Raw genomic sequence first — 23,876 nt, 5'->3', positions numbered from 1 at the left:
ATTTCTTTCAATTAAAAAACAGGGACGCGTGGAGGGTTTTTTTATTTTTTATTTGACTTCTTTGAGATCTTGTTTGGATAGATAAATAATTTAATTTAATTTAATTTTATTATTATATTTTTTTAAATTTTTATATAAAATATAATAAATAATTTAATTTTTTATATTTTAAAATAATAATAATATTAAAAAATAATATTTTATTTAATTCATTTAAAATAATCTCATTTTATTTCATTATCAAATGAATCTTAAATAACTATCTCTCCACAAAGGAAATAATTTATAGTGAATAAAATGAATAATAATATATATATCTAAAAATTTATTTTTATTTTTATATCTAATAAAATAAATAAATATATATCTAATGATAAATTTTTATATTTTTTTATAATTATATAAATAAGATTTAGTTAGATAAAATCACAAATTCAAATCAGATAACAAAAATTAACATTTAAAAAAAGGAAAATGCTATGTTTATCGTTGGGGCTCCCGTTGATAATTTTTTTTTTTAGTTTTTGATTAAGTAAGTATTTTTTAATGATGTTATAATTTTTTTTAAATGTTTAAAAATATTAAAAAAATCATGTAAAAAAAGTAAAAATAAATAAAAAAACATATAATGCATTAGCGTGAGCCCCAGTGAGAGAGCTCTCAGTGATGGGTGTAGACCCATCCTTAAAAAAAATATCATATTTTAAATAAAATGATATAAACACATTAATTGAAGATGGTATTTATTAAGGTTTCTATGAATAATTGAAGATGATATATTTTATTTTGTTAAAAATATATATCATTATTATAGACTTTTGAACTTTATTATCATTAAAATATATAATAATTAAGATATCAATTTTCTTATTTCATAAATATAAATCTTAATGTGGGGGCGGATGTTTTTAGGGTTTGTGAATTGTGATGTAGGGCGAAGAAGGGACCGAAGGGGGAAAGGGTATTTATTGGGCCTGCTTTAGGGGGAAGAGAGGGCTTTTTCCAAACGTGGGTTGGGTCATGACTCCTTGGGTCCGTAGTTTGTACGGACCAAATCTTGATGCTAAATCCTAAAGTATTTCATCTCTCTCTCTCTCTCTCTCTCTCTCGCTCTCGCCTCGAATCGTTTCTGTCTGGGCCTTTTTGGCAAAGCACCGAACACGACGCTACTTCCCATTGCTCGGCACAACCGGTGGCAACCCGCGGTTTACCACTTCGCACAGAACCCTCCAACTCCGCCGCACCGCCGCGCACGGTTCGGACCTTCTCCTTCTCCTTTTTCTCTCTGGCTCTTTACCTTTTTTGTTTTTCCAAATGGATTCAAAGGGAAAGAGAAGACTGGAGAGGTAAAGATGATCGATAGAAACCGATGGGCCCAAATTTAGGAAAATAAAAGGAGTATTTCTTTTTGATAAGTGAAAATAAAAAGAGAATTAATTGAGGGATGATCACTTCGAGGGGATCGGAACTCCAATTGTGATTTAATATATGAAAAAAGGACTCCAAGGGGCCGTACGGAATCTGCATGCTTAAACAGAAGAAAATCGCAACCAGTTTAAATTCTACTATGGAATGAAAATCAAAATTAATTCTCGCTGGTGGGTTAGGCGAACCAGGCTCTGGAAAGGATATCGTTGTGCAGCGGGAAGTTTGCATTGATTGGTTTCGGTGTCTGTGAGATGAGCTGTTCTGCATCAACCACCGGTGCATTGATCACCAGTTATGCACCTAAGACAAGGCCTTTGGGCGTTAAGCCATCTGTAAGGAAAATCCCAGGCCTCGTTCCATCACGGAACGCAACTGACCCTCTGAACATCAAATTTTGATTTTAGCTAAACAATGGAAGATTGGTAATTTTCCTCAAAATGTTCTTGCCGAAAACTTTTTTTAACAGGAACTATCATACATGATACAGTGAAACAAATGTACTCCTACTGCACGAAGGGTATTCTTTGTGGCCAGCATGCTTTGGTGGGTGAGACATGGTTTTCCATTTTTTTCAAAAAAAAAAAAATTGAAAAATCATTTTCACTAGATGGCCGTAGTGTTGGTTGGTTACTTGGTTTGGGTTGAGATGCCTCTTTCCTCTCTCTTTGTGGCCAAAGATTTCTCTTATAAAAACACAAAGTGAGGAGCTTTAGCAATCACTCATATAATTATTGAATGTTCTATGGTTTGGACCACTACGTCTATATGCCTTTCCTAGTTGTTGCTTAGCTGAAGTGTTTATGTTGTAGCTTTGATGGACAATGACGAACCTGTTGACCTGCCTTTTGAAGTTGGTCAAATGACAGAGTCAAGATCATTTATGAAGGGATTTCGTGGTGCATGGTTCCAATGCAAGGTATTTTTTAGTTTTATGCACATTGAATTGTTTTCATCTACTGCATGTTTCTGACACCACACTAGCATCTCTGAGTCTTGGACAATTAATATCAAATCAAATCCTACCTTTTTTTTTTATAAGTAAAAATATTATATATATATATATATATATATATATTAACAGGGGTAACCAAGTACACTGAACATATACAAGAAAACACCTAACCCATACAAAAATGCCCCTAATGACTAAAAAATCTTATGAAACCTACCCAAAATACACCAAGCTTGAATTGGAATGAAATACACCTCCCCAACATCAGCCCCTTGTTTCCATAAAACTAATCCTCCACCTGAACATCCCAATACAAGAGCGTCTTCACAATGCCCTCTCTTTATTTTTCCCTTGACTTGAGCTACCTCCCTTAACATCGTAGTTGATTGCACAAAAAAAGACGCTTTAACTTCCTACTTTTCTTAAAATGTGATTTGGTTTCAAGCACGTGACTCGCCTCAATCGTAGTGAGTAGAGCTTTAAATTGGTCTTCATATTTTCACTGTTCTTCATCTGAAAGCCCTAGGATTTGCTGAAACCCATTAACTTTATTTAGAATCCAATCTAATGGTGAACCCGCTATATCGTTTAATGGAGGAATAGAAACCAAAGGTACGACATTATCCCTAACCACAATACCCAACTGCACTCCCGATTCTAAACCTTCCCCCACATGAGGCACCAACGACAAACCACTAGTTTCCTTCCTGCTATGTTGTTGCTCAACAACTATATGGTTGTTGTCCATTGTTTCATTTGCTACCTTTTTCATTTCTGCATTGATGATTTTTGTTTGTAATTACCTCACTTTTCGAAGGATATGGGGAAAAAATGATAGCTTACTACCGTTTTTGACTAAACAATCATATAGTCATTATGGATTTTTATTGGTGCAAGTTTTTCCCTAACGATTTCTTGTCGGAAATTGTCTTATTTAATCTTAAAGTTTGCATTGAGAGTCAAGTGTCCAAGTATAGTGGCCAGCCTTCGAAAATTCATGCTTGAGACTTGAGGTTTGGGGCTAAACTACAAATTTCCTTAAATTTGGACTTAATGTAAATTTCATCGCCAATTTGGTTTGCTTAGCCTGCATTTTTTTTTTTCCAAATTCAGTTCAATGTGATCCCTCCAACCCTAGTTAATAATTGGACATCTTGTAAGTATAATTGAAACTGCACATGAGGTGGATTGTGAAATGGTGACAAAGTTTTGATATTGCAACCTTAATTTTATGAAAAGTCGTGTTTTTAAGCTTCAAATGTATGTGACTAACTGAAACATAGGAAAAAGGAACTATTTTTATAAACTATTTTTATGGTTGAGACATCTAAATATAGCTGAAAGCATGTGTGAAAAAGATTAAGGATTGGTTTGGATTCAGAGATGAGTTGAGATGGGTTGAGATGGTTTGTAAATAGTTGAATTATTTCTTATATTTTGTGTGAAAATTTGGGAAAGTTGTTTTGAGATTTGAAAAAGTTGAATTGTTTATTATATTTTGTGTGGAAATTTGAGAAAGTTGTAATGATGGGTTGGGATGAGTTGAGGTGGGTTTTGAATGCAAACGAGGTTTAAATTATGAAGAGTGGAGAAAGTAGGCTTTGGTGATATAGGGTCAACAATCCACCCAATGCCCAACAATCATCTTTATATCTCATTTATTTGCAAGAGGAAAACTCAATCTTGATCTCTGGTGCCATATTATGTATGAAACACATCTACCTTCATCAAAACTGATTAAAATGACCCCTTATTATACATGAAAAAACCTAATGCAAATATTTCGATTTTGCTCCTATTACGTGAAAACTTTTTTTTTTTTTTTTATAGGTAATCAAAGATAATATATTCATAGAAATAGGCAAAACCCAAGTACACAGGAAGTATACATGAAAAAACGCCTATCTAGAGGATACAATAGAAAGAAGAAGATCATGGACACTACGCCCGTTACAAACTATAGCCCCCACCTATAGGAACAATGTTTTAAAAAAGAAAACTTGAAGCTCGTCCATTGTTCTCTCTTGATCATCAAAACATCTAGCATTTCTCTACCTCCAAATGCACCAACACGTGCATATTGGTACCAATCTCCAAATTGCCGCTACCTGAGAATCTCCATGTAGTCCTGTCCAGCTTGCGAGGAAATCGACCAATCTCCAAGGCATAACCCAAGACAATCCGACTCTTGAGAAGAAATCATCCCATATAGCCTTGGCCACCTTGCAGTGTAAAAGCAGATGATCAACAGACTCCCCATGCTTCTTACACATACAACACCAATCTAGGACAATAACCTGTCGTTTTCTCAAATTATCTATGGTGAGAATCTTGTCCAAAGACGTTGTCCAGACAAAGAAGGCTGCTTTTGAAGGAGCTTTTGTCTTCCATATGCTCTTCCACGGGAAACTAGACAAACCGGAGTTCGTGAGCTTTTGATAAAAAGAACTAACCGAGAAGATACATTTCTTAGAATGATTCCAATGCAACTTGTCTCCAGAGTCCCCTAGAATACTTGCGGAATATAATGCCGTAAAGAACTCCGTAATAGACTCCAACTCCCAATCATGGGTTGCCCTAATGAAGTCAATATTCCATTGAGGGGTGCCATTTACTGTAGAATGAAGAACGGCAATCGATGCCTCCTTTACTCTTGCAAGCGCAAAGATGGCAGGGAAGGTATCTCGTAGACAATGGTTACCACACCATATATCAAACCAAAAAGGGATATGCGAACCATTGCCTACAACAAAATGTTTATATTCTCGGAAGGTCCCCCAAAGGCTCCTAATGTTTTTCCACAAACCCACTCCATAAGTGCGTCGTACCTCATTCGAGCACCATCCTCCCCAAGCTTCCTCAAACTGAGAATCTATAAACGACCTCCAAAAGGCCTCCCATTCATCTCCACAACCACTTACCCAAAAGAGCTTGATTGAATTTTAGCAAGTGGCGAATCCCCAAACCTCCCCCAGATATTAGGGAACAAACTGTAGACCAATTAACCAGGTGGAATTTGAACTCTTCCCCCAATCCGGTCCATAAAGAATCTCTTTGTAGATTCTCAATGCGGTTAGCCACCTTTGTGGGAAGAAATAAAGACAAAAAATAGGTGGGTAAGTTAGAAAGAGTGCTTTTAATCAAAGTTAACCTACCACCTTTCGACAAGTAAAGCCTTTTTCAAGCAGCCAATCTGCGCTCTACCCTTTCGACTACATCATTTCAAATCCTTTCATATTTAAAAGAGGCACCCAACGGTAAGCCAAGATACTTCATAGGAAGCGAAGATATCTTGCATCCCAAGGTAGTAGCAAAAATCTCCACATCGGGGGTGGCCCCCACTGGCACTATTCCGACTTAGTGAGGTTAATACTCAACCATGACACAACAGCAAAACAAAGGAGTAGCGCCCTTAAGTCTTGGACTTAACCGAGGTGTGCACCACAAAAGATAAGCGTGTCATCAACAAATAACAAGTGAGAAATATTAAGATCACCATTCCTCACCGAAAAACCATGGAGTAACACACCATCCACCAGCCCCTCAATCATCTTGCTGAGAGCTTCCATGATAAATAAGAAAAGTATAGGAGAGAACGGATCTCCCAGTCTCAGGCCACGAGAGGAGTTGAAGAAACCCACCGGAGAGCCATTTACCAAGATAGAGAAACGAGCTGAAGAGATACAAAATTCTACCCATTTATGCTATTTCCCCCCAAAACCACATCTTTCAAGTAAATAAAGAAGGAACTTCCAGTTGATATGATCATAAGCTTTCTCCATGTCTAACTTGCAAAGTAGCCCAGGCTCTCTAGACTTTAATCGACCATCCAATACTTCATTTGCGATAAGAACCGAGTCAAGGATTTGTCTACCTTTGACAAACACATTTTGCGGCTTCGAGATTAGTTTTTCCACCATCGAGCTTAGTCTATTTGCTAACACTACGGATAGAATCTTGTACATCCCATTCACAAGACTAATGGGGCGATAGTCCCTCACATCCCTAGACCCCACCTTTTTAGGAATGAGGGCTAAAAATGTGGCATTGAGGCTCTTTTCAAATCTAGCATTAGAATGGAATTCAAGAAAGACTTGTATAACATCTTCCTTGACCACCTCCCAACAAACTTGAAAGAAACCCAGGGTAAACCCATCCGGACCTGGAGCCTTATCACTTGCCATACCTCTGATAACATTGCCCACTTCCTCTTCTGTAAATGGCCTTTCTAACCACTCTGCACTCTGCTGGTCTAATGTGGAAAAAGACAAATCATCCACTCTCGGTCTCCAATTATGCTCTTCAGATAATAATTGTTGATGGTATTGTTCAATGTGGTTTTTGATAACCATCTGATCTAAAGAAGTTGCCCCATTTACCATCAGTGTATCAATAGCATTGTTCCTCCTGTGAGAGTTAGCCATCCTATGGAAAAATTTCGTGCATTTGTCCCCCTCCTTAAGTCAGAGTACCCTTGATTTCTGTCTCCATGAAATCTCCTCCATCAAAGTAACCCTTTGAAGATCAGCAACTATCGGGCTCTTGCGAATTTTATCAGGTTCAGAAAGGGTTTTGGCCTCCTCCTGACCTTCCAGGCCCTGTAGTTCCTCCATAAGTGAGCACTTCTGCTGAAATACATTGCCAAAAACTTGTTCATTCCACTGCTTCAGGTCCTGTTTCAGCACTTTCAACTTTCTAGTCATAATGAAGCTTGGAGAGCCTTGGAAACTATAGGAAGTTCACCAATGTCTGACCCTGTCTACAAAACCGTCAGTTTTAAGCCACATATGTTCAAATTTAAAATCCTTTCTACCCTCATGGATGCCTCCACAATCTAAAATGATGGGGAAGTGATCAGGACATGAACGGGGTAATCTTTTTTGAGCCACATCCGGGAAGTGTGACTCCCAATCGGGTGTTAGCAAAAAGCTATCAATCCTCAACCATGATGGGCAATCACGGTTGTTGGACCAGGTAAAAGTGCCTCCTGATAGTGGAATGTCCATGAGCTCTTGTTCTGAAATGAAATCAGAGAAATCTCTCATAGCTGAAGTGATGAGAGAAATTCCCGACCTTTCGCTTGGAAAGCGAGAAGTATTAAAGTCCCCCCCCTATGCAACTCGGTAGCTCCCACCAACTAATGACTCCCGCCAGTTCTTCCCACAAAAATATTCTCTGAATCAATATTTGGGCCATAAACCCCAACGAAAGCCCATTTAAAGCCATCTTCTAAATTAACAAAAGAGCATGCAACCAAGAAATCACCCACACACTCCTCCACCCTTTCCACCACCCTTGTGTCAAACATAATTAGAACTCCCTTGGAAGCACCTTTTGCTGGTAGGTAAGACCACCTAATATGTTATCCTCTCCATAAGCTGCGAACTACTTGTCTTGTAATAACTTCCAACTTAGTCTCTTGTAAGCATATGATGTCCCCTTTCCATTGGCGAAATAAATTTCTAACTTGCAGCCACTTATTAGGATCATGCAGCCCCCTCATATTCCATGAAATTATTTTTGGCTTCATGGGACAACCATCTTACCCCTCCCTTTACTACGCTCCCGAGTAGAGCTCTTCTCACCTTCATCCTCTTTCATTGCCCAATCTAGCCTTTTGAGTTTTCTTTCCCTTTTTCTGGCCGAAGCCAAGGAATGATCGGACTTGGCTTGGGCATTCACAGCCTCTACAGCTGTAAGTAATGCCATAAATTCAGCTTCAAAATCCCCAAAAGAAATTCCTACCATATGCTTAATGTCCATCGCTCTCCGGATAACCCAATCTAACACATTGGGATGAAAGGAGTAGAGTGGAGTAGGTTCATCCTCCCCATCCCTGTTAGCCGCAAACAGAACCAAAGAGCCAGTATTTTCGAAAACACCAGGCTCTTCTACCATCTCCGAAACATGGGCTAATGCCACTTGATCCGACACATGGGCTACTGCCTTCGCAGCCAAGGGAACAGTAATCAGCCCAGAAGGAGCCAGCGGCATTGTCTATGCCACTGCTAGGCCCGAAAGCTCAACTACATCAATGGTCGTCTCCAACAAAGCACTTTGTGACAACGCCAGTAGTGACTTCGCCACCAGAGAATCAGGAGCTAGACCAGAACGTGTCGGCGACAAAGTCTGTGCCACCACAAGGGGTGGCTGCCCATCCATAAGCTCCCCGTGCTCCAACGAAGCTTGCCGAGGACCGCTAGCTTCATCGGGGACTTTCGTAGTTTGAGTTGCCATTCCTGTGGCTGCCAACATTTGGGTCGCCGACGTGAGGGACGCCGTCTGATTCTGTTTCTGTGAAGATTTCGGCGATACAAAACAGCTCACGACACTACTCAAGTTGGGCTCGTCAGCACTAAAACCTACCGACACCAACTTCGGCACCCCAGACCTCATCGGTGAATCCACCACCGCCTCCGACGAACTCACCACCAACGACGAGAACCCTTGACCCACCGCCAATGGATGCGACGACAAAGGAGTTTCTCTGTGGGCAACCCTACGTCTCCACGCAAGCTTCGAGCCCTGGGCCTGAGAAACGGGCTTTGCCAACGAGTTGGGCTGCTGGTTCATTGGGAAGTTGGCCGGCAATTGAGGCCCACCAGAAGCAATACCCTTACCCTTACACCCAGAATCATACACGGGCCCATTAAAAGAGCCTTCATCCTGGCCTAACACTAGAAGCTTCTCCCTTTGTAGTCCCTCCTCAACGACGCGTTTTAGTACACCCATATTAAGAATTAACCCACCCACTTGCATCTCCATCTCTGCCAAAGCCAGCAACAGAGTTGCCAAACTTGGCCCCGACAAAGACCTGCGCAAACTTGCTTATTCACAGAGCTGCGTCTTCACCAGAGAACCTGACCCCTCTGCAGGTTTTGGAGCTCGAGACAGAGCCTCCCTGTATGAAGAGAAAACTTCATGCCCCTGCGGTGGAGGAGGAGGCAGCGTCCATGGGTGGTTCCCTCTGTTATCCCTTCCAAACCAGAGGAAGTTGCAGTTGCAGCAATTTCCTTCAACAACTCACCAAAATTCCTCCAACCAACACCTTTCCTCCCTTCCGGTATCACTAGTAAGCCACTCCGTTTCTCTTGACCGAACTCCGATTAGGAGAAGAAGCTCCCATAAGAGTTGCGCTGTCTCTAAATCACCAACACCTGAGAGCCATTTCTACGCGACCTGATGAAAACAGAGGGACCCTTAGAAACTATACCTTCGTCCACCATGCCAGCCAGCCATCCCAACGAGTCTTGCTCAATGAAGATTTGATTTACAGCGCGACAACTGCTCTCAATGATTCTCCACCACTGTGCATTCGTCTTCTTAAACTCAAAGCATTTTTTATCAATAACAACATTCCTACTCGACCCCATCACAACACAACTACTCATAAAATCCTGGAAAAACTAAGCTAAAAAACACTGGTCTCAACCAGCGATAACAGAACACCAAAGGAAAAACACAGCACTTTCCCTCAAGTGTACGGAGAGAAAAAATAAGGAGAGTTACACTGAAAATTATCAGAATAAAATATAAGGGAGTGACTTTTATCCAAGCTTCAACGCATCAAGTGGGTTCTCAAGTACCATATCAAGGCATCGTGCATATGACCTAGGCCAAGATTATCTGATCAAAATCTGAATAATTGAGGTCAGTCCAGAAGTTACTGAAGAAAAACTCACCAAGGTAGGGTCCTCTAGATCCACCCCCAGAGAGTAAACTTTGGCTACACGATGCCATCTTTGGAATGGTTAGGGAAACTTAATGGTACAGAATCGAATGTAGAAGATCTAAATCTATGGCTCAACTGAAGCCCGCCTTTTGATCTAGGCTTCACCTTGATGGGTAGATACTTTGCAGTATCACTTCTGTTTCATTTTATCTAAATAGGTAAATAAATAAATGATAAGATGCAAGCCAAAACAAAATTGGGGTGGAGATGAGGAATTAGAGGATAGGGTGCAGGGAGGGGGTTTTGGGGTTTTTCCCTGCGGAAGATGTGTTGGGCTGTTAGAGCAATGTGGAGGGTGGGGGGAGGGTATGGTATTTGACATTTTTCTTTTTTATGACATCAATGAAGACAAGGTCCTGTTTGCTGCAAAGATTTAAGATCTTTGAGTGAGTGGGTGGCGTTGGCTAGATACAGCTTTTTGGGGTCATCGATGATTCAATGAAGATAGGGTTGATATGCTTCTTGAATAGGTGGAGGGCACTGAGGGACTGGTGATGGAGTTGGCAGGAATGGAGGTCTCAGAGTTGAATGGTTTTGGGATGGATTAATTAGAGGGAGTTGAAGAGGTCTGGTCAGACATTTGGATGTAGACAGGTGGAGCTTCATATTTGCATGTGCCTCTTACCTTTAATTTTTCTAGTAAAAAAATTTAGCAAACCTCAGTATGATATTATGATGCGATTTTGGATCTCAGAAAGTCTCAAGTGATATTTAATGCATGTCTAGTTAATTGATGTGGACAGAGGGATCGCACTGAATGGAATCTGAAAGTAAGTGGAATTGATCAAATTAGAATTTTAAGGGCCGAATGGATAACAAACCTGAACATGGAGGAAGCAGTCTGTAATTTAGCCTTAATTTTCTATATATCATAATATGTGCAACCAGACATATATAGGTCTACTCGCAATCTTGGAGGTGTTATCAAGCACAGTATATGAACCAATTTTGCGTTGTTTGTCCTTACTGTCTTTGGCTCATTAAAAGGACATATCAACTTTCAAGGATTTGATGGCAAGGAATCTTTATGAGAGACAAAGGATGAGCCTGTGGTGGAGAAAAGCATTATATCTGACCCTGCTTTATCTTTCTTTTGTTGGTAGATATGTGTTAGGGACCTTGTTTATTCTTAATGTGAGATGAGAAGGTGGTGAGCTGTTTGAGTTTGTCAACCACACAAAGAATGGTCATAGAATGCAATTTTGATTCCCGATATTGGCTATAAGAGATTCTTTGATTTTAATTGACAGGGAAGCATGCTAGTCGAATCTGTCTGCTGCATTCTATTTCTCTTAGCCGTTGCTTTTTCTAATCTTCTTAGACTATCTGATACCTTGCAGCTTTTCTGAATAGACTACTTGTAGAAGAAAACTCCTTTTACCACCTGCTAGGTCCATGTTGTCTACTACTCTTCTTATGCATGATGTTGAATGATAAGATCATTTCTTTAACTTGAGATGAAGCTTGTCTCTCTGCTTAAGTTTCTTTTTTTTATTTTATTTATTTTTATTTTATTTTTTATGTTAGACCACCTTCTAGTAGATATATTTCATTCCGTTTAATATTCCCTGGCCTTTCCATCAGATAAAGGAGATTGGTTTAAGAAAAGGTCAGATGGGGCATCAATTAGAGTATGTTGACTTTCCTGATGAAAGTAAGTATTCTATTCTGGTGCATGTGACTTAGTTTACCATTGGGTAATATAGTTTTTCTTCTCAAGGTCATGCACTTTCAAATTTTATTCTCTTGAAATGAACATTTTGAAGTTTCCTTTTTCTTCTTAGAATTCGTTTGTTAGCACTTACAGAGAGTTATTTTATTTTATTTTATTTTATTTTTATCAGTAAATAAGAGCTTAATTAAAAATAGGCATAGCCAAGTACATGGAACATATACAAGAGCAATGCCTATGCATCCATGCCTAAAGATACAATGAAATCATGTATGTTCATGCCATTGAAGTCTATTACAATCAACCAATGGAATAAAGTATTAAGAAAAAAATGTTCTAAGCTCATCCATTGTCTGTTCATGATCCTCAAAACTCCGACCATTCTTCTCCATCCATATGCACCACCGTAAACAGATAGGAACTATCTTCCACATAGCTGCTACATTTGAGAGTTACCTTGGATGCCACACCAGCTGGCCAGAAAATCAACTACCCTTCATGGCATCACCCAATGGAGCCCCACTCTAGCAAAGATATCATTCCACAAGCTCATGGCTACATCACAATGCAATCATAGGTGATCCATGGACTCCCCACTTTTCTTACACTTATAGCACCAATCCAATACAATGATTTGGTGTTTCCTTAGGTTATCTAAGGTAAGAATCTTCCCTAATGAAGCTGTCCATGCAAAGAAAGAAGCTTTTAAGGGGGCCTTAGTCTTCCATATTTTCTTCCATGGGAATGGATTTGTAGATTGTGTCATAAGATAATTATTAAAAAAAAAAAAAAAGAAAGATTGTGTCATAAGAGACTTATCGTACAACTGTACAGTGAATCTCCACTTCTTGGACAAAGACCACAATATCTTATCAGCTCCTCCAAGCATTTACAGAAAGTTATTTAGATATCAAAAGTGATTTAGAAAAAGTGTCAAATCAGGACTTTATACAGTGATTTTCTCAAATAAATGGGCCAAAGATCAGTTTTTGGGATATGTTACTAGATACTCATTTGTTACTTAGGCTGGTAGGCTCCCGCCAAAAAACATTTTTACGTTTCCTTATTGTTCCTGGAGTTCGTCTGTTGGCACTTACAGAAAGTGGTTTAAGAAGTGTCAAATCAGCACTTTTGTGAAGTGAATTTTTTCCAATGGGTCAAAATCATTTGTTGGGATATGTTATTAGATGCCAACTTGCACTTGGGCCGGTAGGTTCCCACCCTAAAATCACTTTTTTTGGAGGACAAATAGCGGACACAATCACTTGGTTGGGTAATTAATTAATACATGTAGCCATAAATTATCATGATTGGCTTTTGTGATCCTAATATTATGCATGTAAGCACGTAATGGATATGAAACTCAAACAAATAGATGGACTCATTGTTTGCTTTTCCAATTGACAATGACTAGTATTAAGCATTAGTAGGTGCAAGTTTATTTTAGTTGATGAATACCTGGAAATTTATGAATTTAGTTTGTTTTCTATATTGAATGCTAAAAAGATCCACTTGACCTTCTCACCTTGTTTCTTTTTTCTGTATGAAAAATAGTATTATTCTGTTTTACTTGGTTTGCAGGAATAAAATGGACACAGTTATATCAAAAGCCTAATAAGTCAAAGGAACTAAAAAAGCAATTGATGGTTCGTCCTCAGTTTCCTCGCATCTATCGTGAAAGTCAAATGCCTGATGTCAGTACCATCTTGGAAGTGGCAGTCATTGTTGTTGACTCGTGGCAAGTTGGGAATTTGGTGGATTGGTGGACCGATGGTTGCCATTGGTCTGGAAGAGTAGTTGAACTATTGGGAGACGATAAAGTAAAGGTAATTTTTCTATTCCTGTCTATCCATCTATACCCTCTCTGTATTGAATGCTGAACTTCATTTCATGGTTAACCGTGAGATGATTTGTGCAGGTGTGCTTTTGTCTTTGCTGTTAACAAAACTGATCTTTTTTATGTATAGCCAATTGCTTTTTTATTTTGTTTGGTGAGAAATGTATGAGATGGAACAGTCCTTTATCTCCTTACCATTCAGTCTAACTACTTGATCAGTTGTTTATCTTGCCTTGATGTTATTTGCTTACAGCTCATTCCATCACCAGCCAAGTCTGTTATTTGTTTACTGCAACGACTAATCAAATCTCAATTTCTCATCAACTTCATTGTGAATCTGGTTTTAATGAACAGTCATCTCTTTAATTCCATTCTCAGAGATCACTTTTTGAAAACAGTTCTGAGAGCATGAGAAGTAGAGCAGGAATTATTTTTCTTTGATTTTGTTTATCTGAGTTGGGAACAGGGCTTGCCATTCTTTGAAAAGGGGTTGGCTTAATGTAGTTTTATAAAAATATTCCTAGATTTCTTTTTTCTCTAATTGTTTTGCCCTATGAACTTAAAATATTTCCAGAAACAGTAACTGACAGGTGGTGACCTTCCTAAGGCACTTTGGCCGATTCTGTTTTGTATTAACAATTCTGAGGGTGACCAACTAGTCACATCCAGTTATTGTTTTAGGAAGTCTAGGGGAAGTATTTTTTTTTTATATCATATACTATCAGGAAACTAAGCTTAAAAGTTACATGTTACTAATAAGCATTAGTTATTAGCCAAAAGGAAAAACGAAAGCTTCAGTAATTCTATTTTTTCAAAGTAATGCTGTCCATATAAATGTTTGAGACAATTTATACTACCAGATACATTGCTAATTTGTTTTTCTTATTTTGTATGTTGTTCCTTTTCTAGGTCGAGTTGTTTCCTCCTCCTATGGGTGAAGGACTATCATATGAAGCCTTATGCAAGGACCTACGCCCTTCGTTAGATTGGACACCAGAATGTGGCTGGACAGTGCCTATTCCTTTGGTAGCCTTCTGTACTCCTGTATTTTCACTTTGTATTTGTCATCGAAGTTTTCCCTATAGTACAATTTGATATCTCCTCAAAGTTCTTCCTAATTTCTAGAATCCTTAACAACTGTGAGAACCTTTTTGTTTTTATTTCCAAAAATCTATTAAATGACAAAAAGGTTGGCTTTAACAATATATATGCCCAGAAAAATCAGGAGATGCTCAGAATTAATGCACCTATGCTGGCTTATTTGCTTAGTGGCTATTTTGGTTGTCCAACGTATCATCACTAGTTGGACAATCTGACTGACAGTATTTAGCCTATAAAATTGTTGAATGAGGTCCTTCGTTGTACTGCACCCACAAGACAAGTATACGTTTATCATTTCTCATCTGCATGCAGCAACCATTGGAAATATGAACATACACCTCTGTCGCTATGATTTATTTTCTTTCATCAAGTCAATAGATGATACCGTGGATGGTGTTAGATTTCCGTTCTTTTATGGGTTTAGTTGCTCTGTTTAGTCTGTCTGTTTTTGAAAAATAGGTCCCCTGGAGGAGGAATTCTTCATCTCTCTTCTGTCCCCAAAAAGGGCCTTGCTATAAACTATTCTTTTTATCTAATTTTTAATCAAGTAGATGTAAAATACATCATATATCATATTTTTTTTTACAAGTAAAGTTAATTATATTAATAATAATAGACATAGCCCAAGTACACAAGAGGTACCGCCTATTTAGGAAGTAGAAATGGAAACAAGAAAATCCTGAAGATCAAGGCCATTGAAATCTACAGCTTTGGCCAATAGAAATAAGTGCTAGCAAAAAGTAATATAAGCTCCTCTAATGAACGCTCCTTGTCTTCAAACGTTTGGTCATTACGTTCTTGCCATAAACACCAGAATACAAATAGGAACCATCTTCCACACAGCTGTGATTTGTGGAATACTACACAGCTGTGATTTGTGGAATACCGCCTAGATTTGTCCAATTAGCCAAGAGCTCAACCACTATGGCAGGGCCGCAGACATAACCCAGGCTAGCTATAACCTTCTGAATACATCTTCCCATAACGCTCTAGTAACCTCACAATGCAATAAAAGATGATCCATTGTCTCACCACTTTTTTTGCACATACAACACCAGTTCACTATAATCACCCTGCGTTTCCGTATGTTATCCATCGTCAAATTTTAGCTAGAAAAGCCGTCCAAGCAAAAAATGCCGCTTTGGCGCCTTATTCCTCCAAATCCTTCTCCATGGAAAGTCATTGTTCCACGGTTGTGTGAGAGACTTATAGAATGAGCGAACCGAGAATGTAACTAGAATTTTATTCTAGAGCCATCTCCCAACACAAGTCTAGTGTGACAAGCAAATACCCCCCACCCTCTTCTAATGTGCTTCCATTCTCCCATTCCATAAACCCCACGTACCTCCTTACCGCCCCCCCCCCCCCCCCCCCTTCCCGAGTGAAGCTCACATTCCATTGGACTATGTCACCATATAGCTCCATAAAGTCAGCCACTGATGCTTCTTTTTCACATGCAATCCTGAAAATTGAAGGGAATGAGTCTTTAAGGGCGTTATTTCCACACCATAGGTCATACTAGAATTTTATTCTAGAGCCATCTCCCAACAGTGACGAGCAAATACCCCCCACCCTCTTCTAAAAAGAAAACCTCCATACTAGTCAATCACCAACACTTTCATAAAGCTTCTTGTTCCAAATTATAACACCACAACCATTTCTCAAGTAGGGCCCTATTGAATACCCTCAAATTTCTAATTCCCAGCCCACCAGAAGAGATTGAAGAGCATACATTGTCCCACTTAACCATATATAATTTGAATTCATCCCCCAGACCACTCCAAAGGAAATCACAATGAAGTTTCTCAATACGGGTTGCCACACTCGTTGGAATTGGGAACAAAGATAAGAAATAAGTTGGTAGATTTGACAAAGTGCTCTTGAAAGGTGATCCTTCCACATTTTGATAAATACAATCTCTTCCAATATGCCAATCTACGTTCAATCTTCTCAATTACTATATCCCAAATAGTTTTGGCCCTTGGGGCGACTCCCAAAGGAAGACCAAAGTAAGACATGGGGAGAGAGGAGACCTTACATACTAGAAGATTAGCCAACAACCGGATGTTGCTAATGTTACCAACTAGGACCATCTCTGACTTGGCCAAGTTCACTTTCAAGCCGGATACAACTTCAAAACAAAGTAAGAGTGCCCTCAATGCCCAAATCTAGTTTTGTTCTGCCTCACAAAATATCAGAGTATCATTTGCGAACAACAAATGAGAAATGTTAAAGGTACCCCTATTGGTGTCACCAACCAAAAATCCAATGACAAAACCATTGTTAACCAAGGCAGAGATCATTCTTCACCGTTGATATGCAGCACCTGATCCAATAGCATACCTCTCTCCAAATCCACACCTCCCAAGTAAGTAATAGTAGGACATTCTAGTTGATGTGATTGTAGGCCTTCTCCATATCCAACTTGCATAAGATAACCCAGGTTGCCAGGTTTTAATCTACTATCTAGGCATTCATATTTTAAACAACTTTTAACCATCATTTTAATTTTGAATTTGAGGTAATAACTCTTTGTTCTGTTATAATCGAAAATGACACTTCTTGGGAGCATTTTCAATGGATTGTACTCGTGTATGCATTTATAACAACACATCTTGTAATGTTAATTTTTATGTTGTGCCTTGTATCTTGATATGGTTGAATCATGATCGATATGGTTGAATCATGACACATGAAACATTTTTGACTAAATTCAAAAAAATTAAATTGTTTACATGTAACTGATGCCTTGCTTGTCAATGAATCTTGTATCTTGTAGGGTAGATACTTATTATTTGTTTAATTATTTTTGTATTACTTATGTTTGCAATGCCCGGTGGTTGCAGGAAAATGGAAATGTTCAGTCTTGTGCTCGGATTATTAATCCCTTCAATCAAGGTAAGAATTCTGTTTTTATATTTAGAAGGGAAAAAAAAGGTCCGCAGTTTAGGGACTGACTAAATCAAATTGTTACCTAAGTACATAATTGTTCTCGCAATTGCATTTGAATTTTGGGAACTTTATAATTCATAATCAGAACTCGTTATTTCTATCTGGGGAATGCATTTGCAGTTAATCATCTGCATTTGATGTTTAGTGCATGTCAGATAATTTACTCATATTTATGAGCGGGATGTCACCCTTTGGGCAGGATTTCCTGTCTCTATCGATAATATTATAACCATAGCTTAAAAACCAGACCACTGAAAGAGTGAAAACAAACAAAATGATAACATCGAGGTTTAGAGGTCCAACCGTGGGTCATCCAAAGCTTGCGATGAAGTACAACAGTTGTCTTGTGGTGACCTGATAGTAGTTCTGTGCAATTGGACTTGTATAGTTGGAAGTATGTGATTAGTTACTTTGATCATGTTACCACTTGATCGTTTATCCATTTCTGTCATGCTTCCTTTTGGTTTCTTTAATGACATGGTTTTAGACTTGAATTTGATTGGCTTTGGATAGTTACAGAGGCTCCTGGAAATTTGATGGCCCGTAACGATGACAAAAGAAGAAAGGGGGTGCAGGCTGCAGCAAGAGCATCACTCGAGCGTAATACTTCGTCTTCTTCACATATGTCTGAAAGCTTATCACAACCTTCAGATGGATTTGAACGAATGGCAAAGCGACCTTGGAGCATATCAAAGGATACACGTACATCTGAAACAAATTTCGAGTTAGATATGGTAGATACTGGCATTGGAAAGACCAGTGGCTCTGATAGTGTTTCAAGTTCACATGTTAGAGACGCACCAACTGATACGGTGGGAACTGCAGCTGGGAAGGGTCAAAACAATTACGCTGGGTCTTCAAAGAAGATGAAACACGGAAGCATTTCTTTAAATCCCATGTGTTCTGACACAGTAGAAGCTGCAGTTATGGACCTGGAGGAACTTTTGAACAAAATCAAATGGGCTAGAGCTTTTTTGGAGTTTGGAAAACCACTCTCAGGTACCACGCAGAATCCTTGGAAATTTTTGGAACACAGGGCATCATCAGCTACACCAAAATGAGCGTTAAATTTTATTAAAAGTGAATGTCTACATCATGAAACTACCTTTAGCCTTTATCAGTGGAAGTTTGATTTTCACTTTTTGTGACCTTTGTTAGGTGTGTAGAATCTACTTGATGATTAAGCCTGTGATTGCTGTTAATCTTTAAAAACTTTAAATTAGGTAAATGCCTGACAAGTAGGTTTGTAAATATTTTCTTGTTTCTGCAATGATAAAGTTTTATTGCTTAAATCAAGGCTGAGTTGGGATTACACTTTTATTGAATTGAGTGGTAAATATGACTGATCAGGAACAGTACTCATACAGCTGAGAAAGAATCAAAACCGGTAATGCCAACTTGTAAATATGGCATCTTTTATGTATGCTCCTTTTCATTTAGATGCTGTCATTTTATGTCACACTTAATGATCCTATCATATTTTAAGTGATTATTATTTAAGCGGTGGAAAAATTTATTTGAAATGTGTCATGTCACCAAGTATAACTATATAAACTCAGAATGATAATGGTTTAAGATGAAGAGTAGTATTATTTGATCACATATATATATATATATATATAGGGAAATATTCTAGCCACAAAGATATTACACAAAAATAATCTCACAAACTGATGTGATTTTATATGGTTTGTCAGATTATAAAGTTGTAAAGTAAATCTAACGGATCAGATGAAACCACATCAGTTTATGGGATCACTTTTGTATAATTCGTTTGTGGATGTAGCACTACTCATAAATGGGTGGTGACATATATGCTTGACCTATTTTGATGAAAGAACTTAATTTGATCAAAGTCATTTTTCTATAATTTTTTGTGAAATAAATATTTTAAAATTTAATTGTGAAATAAATATTTATTTTTTATTAATAAAATAGATTTTTTCTTTCTTTTTTAAGGTACCATTTTCTTGATATATTTAATAGGGTAATATTTTCGTAATGTCACATTTTATCCTTAATTTGATATTTATAGTCAAATGGGATAAAATGTTTTGATCTCAAAAAATATATTTACAATAATACGGCAGAATTTGATTTTAAAAAAAGAAAGATTTACAAAGCTATCAACGCGGTTGAAGCATGACATCGGGTCAGGTCAATCGTAGGGTTAAGGAGGAGCTGCCCGTTTCAATCTTTCAGAAGCATTTCAAATTCACTGAAACAATGGAGCCCCCGCCACTGAAGCTCGTAATGCTCCGAGGCCCTCGCGAGGGCGAAACGTTAGAATTCCGACCCTGTTCCACCGTCCGAATCGGCCGTCTCGTCCGGGGCAACACCATCCCCATCAAGGAGGTTGGCATTTCCTCCAAGCACCTCTCCATTGAGTCATCCTCTTCTGGGTCAGGCAAATGGATCCTTCGCGATCTTCACTCCTCCAACGGCACCCTCCTCAACGCCACCAAGATCCTCCCAGACACTCCCTATGATCTCCGCGATGCCGACTCCATCAAGATCGGCGAGTACACCTCCATCTTAGTCAAGATTGACGGCCACGATGAGAGCCAACTGAGACGGAACCCCAGGCGCCGGGCCGCCGAGAAAGACAAGGCGGAACCGATGGCAGAGAATCAGGGCCCGAGGGTAAAGGCTTCTATAGAGAGCGAAGCTAAATGTGATGAGAAAGGTGAGGACTTGGAGACTGGGAATAGAAGGAAGGGTCGGCCGAGGAAAGCTAGGGTTATGAAGAGCGAAGACGTTGCTCAGGAACTTGGTTATCAGGAGCCTGAGAATGTGGGACCCGTGGAAGAGAAACCGTTACGGAAAACAAGTACAAGGCGCACACGGAGTGCAAAGATCAAGGAATCTGGGCCTTTAGAACCGGTTCTCGAGAAGATCCCAGAGAATTTGAGTGGAGAAGTGGAGGTTAAGGGTAAGAAGAACCGAGTCGGGGCGAGAAGAAGGAAGAATTTATGCGAAGAGTCATTGAATTTCGTTCGAGTTGATGCTTCGGAGAATAAGGGAAACGTGGAAGAGACAAATTTCGAAGAAAACATTATAACCGATGTTGACAAAGGTGCTCCGAGTAGAGTTGATGCTTCAGAGAATAAGGAGAATGTGGAGGAAACGAATTCCGAAGAAAATGATAGACTGGATGTCAATAAAGGCGCGGCGACCGGAGTTGATGATAAGGTGGAACGGGGGGCTAGTTCTGGTGTCAAAGAGGAGGAGGGGCTGGATTTGGAGAAGATGACGCTTGGGGACTGGTTCGATTATTTGGAGGTGCATTTGCCAAAACAGATAATTGATGCGACCGAGGAGATGATTGACGGTATGAGACAGAAAGCTAAGCAAGTTCGTGAGTATATGGTGGAGCAGAGGACTGAGAGGGGTAAAGAGCCAGTGCGATAGACCACTCCTCAGTTTATGTGGTAAATTGATAGTTCAATCGGCTTCATCTTTTAAATGTATGTTGCGCAATATCTGCAAATGTGTTTATTTGTCCTTGAGCTATGCATTTCGCAATTAACAATTTGGATCATAAAATATATTTAGTTGATAATCTTCTCTTGGAGTCAAGGATAGCGCAAACTCTACTGTGAAAGATCATTAGGAATCTAGAAGTTCTTCCCAATACAGGAACATAGGCACCTAGTTAAGACTGAAGTAGACAATATTTGGAGCCATGGGGTGGCTGTGTAGGGTAGCATGTGCCTTGTGGGTTGAAGTGTTGAGCTGAGTAGAGTTATCCTTTGTCATGCCTGCAACTGTGGTCGATCTATTGGCTAGCTGGACACTTCTGAGAGGAGTCCCACAAATCAAGGCTGTGTGGAAGATGATCTCGATTTACATTATGTGGTGTATATGGAAAGAGCGCAATGATCGGACTTTCGAAAACAAGGAGTGGTCACCAGAGAACTTAGATCTTTATTTTTCCAGACTTTATTTCTATGGGCCATAGCTTTAGATTTGAATGGCCTGAATGTTCATGACTTTCTAGCTTCCATTACTTCGACCTAGATAGGTCTTATCTCTTGTATATCATCTTGTATACTTGGGTTTTGCCTATCTCTATAAATAATATTATTGATTACTTATAAAAAAAAAAGTGTAGGGTATAAGTCTGGAATTTAGGTGAGGTACTTGCAAGGCTCCTCAGGTCCTACCATGGTGACTGGTATAATTTTCAACAGCATATTTCGGATCTGAAAAACTTCACTGTTATTTTTATGTTGGTTTTGAATCCAATCAATGTAATTGGCAAACACTGTCATGGATATCATGTTCTACATGCCAGTGTCATCGAGGTTTAAGTCCTTAATGCCATGATCGAGAATCTCATGCAGTTAGGTGTTATGAGCCACAACGAGAGAACTTTATACTGGATTAGAACATATAAAAACTTATATTTGCATATTATCGACATCCCTACCATTACCAAGCTTCTACCATGGACTGTCTACTGGTTTGGTTGATACTAGACTTCAGTGTCATTAGTCAACCGTAACTGTCTTTTATGTCCAGATTCACTTCAGTGCTAGTTTGATTAGGTGGTGCATGAAATTATGGTAGCTTGAAACTCTCCCAAGTGCTAATTTGTAGTGATAGGGTGAGAGTGCTATTTTACTTGTTTTTAGTTGTGAGCTTATCTTTCTTGGCCGGAAGGCTTTAAGTTTTCATCATCCATTTAAATCTTACTAGTCGGAAAAAAAAAAAAAAAAAAAAAAAGGTTTTCATCCGTTTCAATAAAAGAACTAGTAAGTCGTGTGTATGAGAAATAGATTCCATGAAGTATCTTGTCTCCACAATATCGTGGTTTGGTTGTATAATTTGCATGTGATCTGTGCGTGTTTCTTCTCTAGAACTCATGAATATCAGATGTCTAACTGTATACTCTGCTTTGGGATCTTGTAAATTGAGGAAAGCATGAGGTGGGATTCCAAGTTGTAAAGGGGCACATCCTATATTAGCGTAAACATGAATACAATTCATGTGTACTTTGTTTGGGAATGGATGGCTCCAACACACACACGCCTGCCTGTAGTGTTGATGTACCCCTTGAATAAAGGTTTATTTAGTGAAAAATATGCTAGACTATCACTTTTTGACACATCTACTCTGTTTCTTTTCCGATCGTTTGAATCAAAATGAATCAATGTTTTAGATTTCGTATCGTACCGGCTGTCCGGCCGGTACAGGTATTATATCCGTTTCATACCGACTCAAATACCGGCTGTACTAGCCAGTACCGTCCTTACCAGCCTCAATTTCGGCCTGTACCGGCCTATATTTCAGCCTGTACAGGCCAAAATATCGGCCTGTGTTTTTTTGTTTCGTTTTTTCAAACTACAAGCTTATTGTTAACCCCCAATTCAGACTAAACTATTTATAATTTATATATATATGTATTTATATATAATTTATTTATATATAGACTATTATTTTGAAATATAATTTTTATATATATTTATATATATAATTTATTTATATATCGACTATCCCGAAACGCTATTCCGAAATGTTATTCCGAAACAGTACTGGTATCGAAATATTTTGTTCCAGTGCCTTGACTGGTACGGTGTCTGGTACGGTATTCAAAATATTGAAATGAATACTTCCTGATGTCAGAATTTCAAAAGCCAGCGAGAGGTTCTTGTATGATTTTATATTATAGTTCACGTTTATTACTTGACTTAGCGTGATGTGAATTGTGATATTTAATTTACAGTAAAAATAATTTTACAATCTGATGTAATTGATTAAATTGCATCAATTTTTAAATTTATTTTTGTGAGATTGAAGAAGTATTTTTCTAAAATGAACCTCGGGGACTGCGTTAAAATGGGTTGGATCAAAGCATACTTCGTGAGCTTATGATTGTATAGAAAGATGGGCTGGACTGAAGAGCAGAGCTTGATGAGCTTAAATTCAAGTAAGCAAACGTCCAATATCATTAAAATTTAGGGAAGCGGTTATAAAGATGAACCTTATATCCTCCTCCTCAATAAAGTCCCTCGCCCTTGCTCTAAAGATGTATCAACCAACATGTTTTTTGTTATTATCGTTTTTATAAGCTCTTAAGCAAATTGTTTAATTATGTGAGAAGAAAAGTTCAGTTTAATGAAGTTACAGGCACGACCTGTCTAACTCGTGTGGTTATGATATGTTGTAGCGTGTTATATTTTAATTTTGGCAGAATACA

General features: G+C 38.6%; 2 protein-coding genes across 10 annotated transcripts; both read left to right on the top strand.

Moving 5' to 3' along the window:
- Positions 1 to 1,098: 1,098 nt before the first annotated feature.
- Positions 1,099 to 18,966, top strand: LOC121245867. 9 transcript variants are annotated; one of them, XM_041143765.1, is made up of 8 exons: positions 1,099 to 1,255; positions 1,608 to 1,850; positions 2,238 to 2,344; positions 11,697 to 11,766; positions 13,366 to 13,610; positions 14,531 to 14,647; positions 17,560 to 17,620; positions 18,188 to 18,966. In XM_041143765.1, the coding sequence occupies exons 3-8, from the start codon at positions 2,243 to 2,245 to the stop codon at positions 18,733 to 18,735; spliced, it is 1,143 nt and encodes a 380-aa protein (XP_040999699.1). In that variant the 5' UTR covers positions 1,099 to 1,255; positions 1,608 to 1,850; positions 2,238 to 2,242; the 3' UTR covers positions 18,736 to 18,966. The 9 variants fall into 9 exon arrangements, with proteins under 9 accessions (XP_040999699.1, XP_040999702.1, XP_040999701.1 ...); XM_041143768.1 differs by lacking the exon at positions 1,608 to 1,850 and having other exon boundaries at positions 17,569 to 17,620; positions 18,194 to 18,966; XM_041143767.1 differs by lacking the exon at positions 1,608 to 1,850 and having other exon boundaries at positions 17,569 to 17,620.
- Positions 18,967 to 19,787: 821 nt separating this feature from the next.
- On the top strand, positions 19,788 to 21,253 carry LOC121245862 (FHA domain-containing protein At4g14490-like). Its single transcript, XM_041143753.1, has one exon. The coding sequence runs from the start codon at positions 19,817 to 19,819 to the stop codon at positions 21,083 to 21,085; it is 1,269 nt and encodes a 422-aa protein (XP_040999687.1). The 5' UTR covers positions 19,788 to 19,816; the 3' UTR covers positions 21,086 to 21,253.
- Positions 21,254 to 23,876: the final 2,623 nt, after the last annotated feature.

This window comes from Juglans microcarpa x Juglans regia, chromosome 1S (assembly GCF_004785595.1).
Source record: "Juglans microcarpa x Juglans regia isolate MS1-56 chromosome 1S, Jm3101_v1.0, whole genome shotgun sequence".
Lineage (NCBI taxonomy): Eukaryota > Viridiplantae > Streptophyta > Magnoliopsida > Fagales > Juglandaceae > Juglans > Juglans microcarpa x Juglans regia.
Note: the sequence above shows the minus strand (reverse complement) of the source record. Positions and strands in the feature narration are given on the sequence as shown.